At 34.6% G+C, this 3,386-nt stretch overlaps 1 protein-coding gene across 1 annotated transcript in view; it reads left to right on the top strand.

The window, feature by feature from the left end:
* Positions 1 to 3,386, top strand: part of LOC107676677 (glycine receptor subunit alpha-3-like) — a 73,311-nt gene that overhangs the window by 50,956 nt on the left and 18,969 nt on the right. Inside the window, exon 5 of the mRNA XM_016471302.1 lies at positions 2,638 to 2,861. Coding sequence (XP_016326788.1) covers positions 2,638 to 2,861 — 224 coding nt within the window. The remainder of the gene's footprint in view (positions 1 to 2,637; positions 2,862 to 3,386) is intronic.

Raw genomic sequence — 3,386 nt, 5'->3', positions numbered from 1 at the left:
AAAAAAAAAAAAAACAGTCAATTGTGTATAAAAATGTAAGTAACTTCATATACTTTACTACTTGTTTGTTGAACTAAAATCAATGTAACATTTGCAATCATGAAAATATTCAGCAAAATAGCCCCCTTTTCACAGTATGTTACTTAACTACATCATGTTATAAATAAACTAAACATTTACATTTTTTACTTCAGTATGTTTCTTCTGTGAGTTTCTTTATGTGTGCCGTTATGCTATTTGATTTGATTTCTCCATGAAAGTCTCTCACAGAGACAGGCCTCAACAGTGCAACATCGATACCAGAAAGTAAATACAATATCCATTAACAATCATATAAGCTGAATGTAATAAAATGAGAAGAATCATTCTCGCATTTCGATTTTTTGGTCACTTAAGTTTTAATCAGGCTATTTGTCAAGTCGGGCGAGTAAAATTCTTAAGCCACTTTTCAGTAAACTTGCATTAACCCAAAGCAGCTGCGATCCTGCTCAGCTAAGCTGGTGTTCGGCAGGATTTTGCTACTGCAATTCTCTCTCTAGAGTAACTACAGCGGGGGGAAAAATCTCAAGTCTGTCCAATTATTGTAAACAGTCACTGGATCCGTCAGACTGTAATTTTTTTGCAGTACTGTGACCAAAAATATTTAAGACCCACTGAATCTGAATTTAAGATATTTTAAGGATCCGTGGCCACCCTGTTATCACCATGTTCTCAGCATTGAGATGTTGCTTGGCTGTTGACAAGTGGGGGATCTGACACAGTCGAGGTTTGCCTATAGTCACTAACCATGTTACACTAGTTTCCCATGTGTGAAACTACACAAGTAGAACTTCATTCCAATATCCCACCACTCATGCACTCTTGACGCACAGACCTTCTAATGAAGTTCGTCGAGTATTTTAGAAAGACACAGATAAGATATGAAAACCGCCCGGTTCTCCATCCGCCTTGCTGCCTAACAAATTATATCACCCACGCACTGTCACCTTCCATTCATTATTAGTGGTTGCTCGTCTTAGTTGCTTTCAGGCAAATTCAGTCTGACTATACATAGTATATTCTTAAAATTCAGAACAAAAGAACTATTGTTGTCAAAAAGCATAAGTTCCAATCTCTCCTTGGATGCATTTTTAACATTTATATCAGCTTTTATTAGTTTCAGATTATCGTAAATCTGTCTCCAAGCTTATTGTTGAGGCTTTGTCTTCATTACTCATGCAATTCTGCCAGGCTTCTAGGCAAATATCATGAAAAAATATGGCATTTAAAATTTTATTACATTTTATCCCCTGAACTTTAATTTAATATGGACTAAGAGCTGTAAATTACATTTAAGAGGTTTTTTTTTTATTTTTTTAATGTGTCTCAAGGCAAATGTAAGAGCATGCCAGTAATGTCTCTATGTCAGATTGACAGAGAAAAAAGACCTTGTTTCTCAGTCATGCACATATAATAAATTCTAGCTACGTTTTATATTTTCAACAGGGTTATTATCATTAACTAAAACTGACAAAAAATGTAAAAATAAAAAAATACACACTGTATTTCATCTAGTTACAGGGCAACATTTCTCATATTCATTTAGCTTAAGCTGAAGTACTAAAATAAAAATAAAACTTAAAACTATAGACATTAAAAATGACAAAAATGCACAACAAAATGACTTAAAACTTTCAAATTAAAATTAAAACAAATTATAAAAATAAAATCGAAATAAAGATATTAACAAAAACTATAATACTATATATCAATGACATCCTTAAATATGAATTTGTCCTTCTTTTAAATACTATATATATATATATATATATATATATATATATGATGAAGTGTACAGCAGGCAAGAACAGATCTCATTGATGATTGAGTCTCTACATGCCCAGTGATTGGATTCCTTTTTGAAACATAATCGTTGCTAAACAAAAAAGCATTTCAATTTTACCTTATATAACTGTTGGCAAGGTAACAGTTGGCTAAACTCCATGGTCCATCACAAACTCATACTGATGATATTACACACCTTATTATAGTATCAGTATCATTATTTATTTAAAGTAGTGGTTCATAAACTTGTCACCCATATTTAATGAAATTTGCTTTGTCCTTGAGGGATTTTGCTCATGATTTTCAGAAGAAGGTGTATCACTTAACCTGTTCATTTTGGCATCTGCCTAATTTTACCAGCTTTCATCAAGTGAATTTAATGTCCGCAAAAAAAAAAAAAAGGCCACATTTTATCCTACCTTGTTAATAAGCCTACTGTATTTATTTTGCTATCCTTAATGCATGATTTGCTTGATTTTATTATTTGCATTTAGCATTTTTTTCTCTCTTGATTGTAACCCTATCAGAACAAACATTACGTAGCAACATACCGGTTGATAACCACTGATTTAATGTATTTACAGCTGTGAAACTACAAATGTAAACAGCAGTGCATTGAATAAGTAAAAATCTCAAACAGCATTTTGCTGTACCATAAATTTAAGTAATGATGCTCATTTCTATTTCACTTGCAGCGGCTGTGCATGCTTGTACATGAAAATACCCATTTTGTCTGATTTAAAACTGACAGAGAGGACTGTTGTACATCTCCTGTGCTATTCGCCTTGACTGATGTTAAGTATTTATTCTTAGGATTACAGAGTGAACATATTTCTCCGGCAGAAGTGGAATGACCCTCGGTTAGCTTACAGCGAGTTCCCAGATGACTCCCTGGACCTGGATCCCTCAATGTTAGACTCCATTTGGAAGCCTGATCTGTTCTTCGCTAATGAGAAGGGAGCACACTTCCATGAGGTCACCACTGACAACAAGCTCTTGAGAATATTCAAAAATGGAAATGTCCTCTATTCAATCAGGTGAGACTCTTCAGCACCGATCAAAATAGTTATAGGTCGTAGAAAACATTTTGTAGTGTGACTACAGTAAGCAGCAGCTGAGAGTTTCAGTATGTAATAATGCCTAGCATTCAATTAATCAATCAATCAATAAAATGCCTTTGTTTTACTGAAATGTAATAGAATGCTGTATGATGACCATTTTAAATTCCAGCATGTTAACATATTTTGTTTAAATAATACTATACTTATCTAGCTGGATCTGTCCGCTGCTTTTGATCCGGTGAACCACCAGATTCTCCTGTCAACCCTATTGGAAAATGACATCTCAGGAACCGCACGCCAGTGGTTTGAGTCTTACCTCTCAGATAGGTCCTTCAAGGTATCTTGGAGAGGTGAGGTGTCCAAGTCGCAACATCTAGCTACTGGGGTGCCTCAGGGCTCAGTTCTTGGATCACTTCTCTTCTCTATCTACATGGCATCACTTGTCTCTGTTATTCAGAAACATGGCTCTTCATATCACTGCTATGCTGATGACACTCAACT

Source organism: Sinocyclocheilus anshuiensis, unplaced genomic scaffold, assembly GCF_001515605.1.
Source record: "Sinocyclocheilus anshuiensis isolate Anshui unplaced genomic scaffold, SAMN03320099.WGS_v1.1 scaffold76, whole genome shotgun sequence".
In the NCBI taxonomy this organism is placed as follows: domain Eukaryota; kingdom Metazoa; phylum Chordata; class Actinopteri; order Cypriniformes; family Cyprinidae; genus Sinocyclocheilus; species Sinocyclocheilus anshuiensis.
Note: the sequence above shows the minus strand (reverse complement) of the source record. Positions and strands in the feature narration are given on the sequence as shown.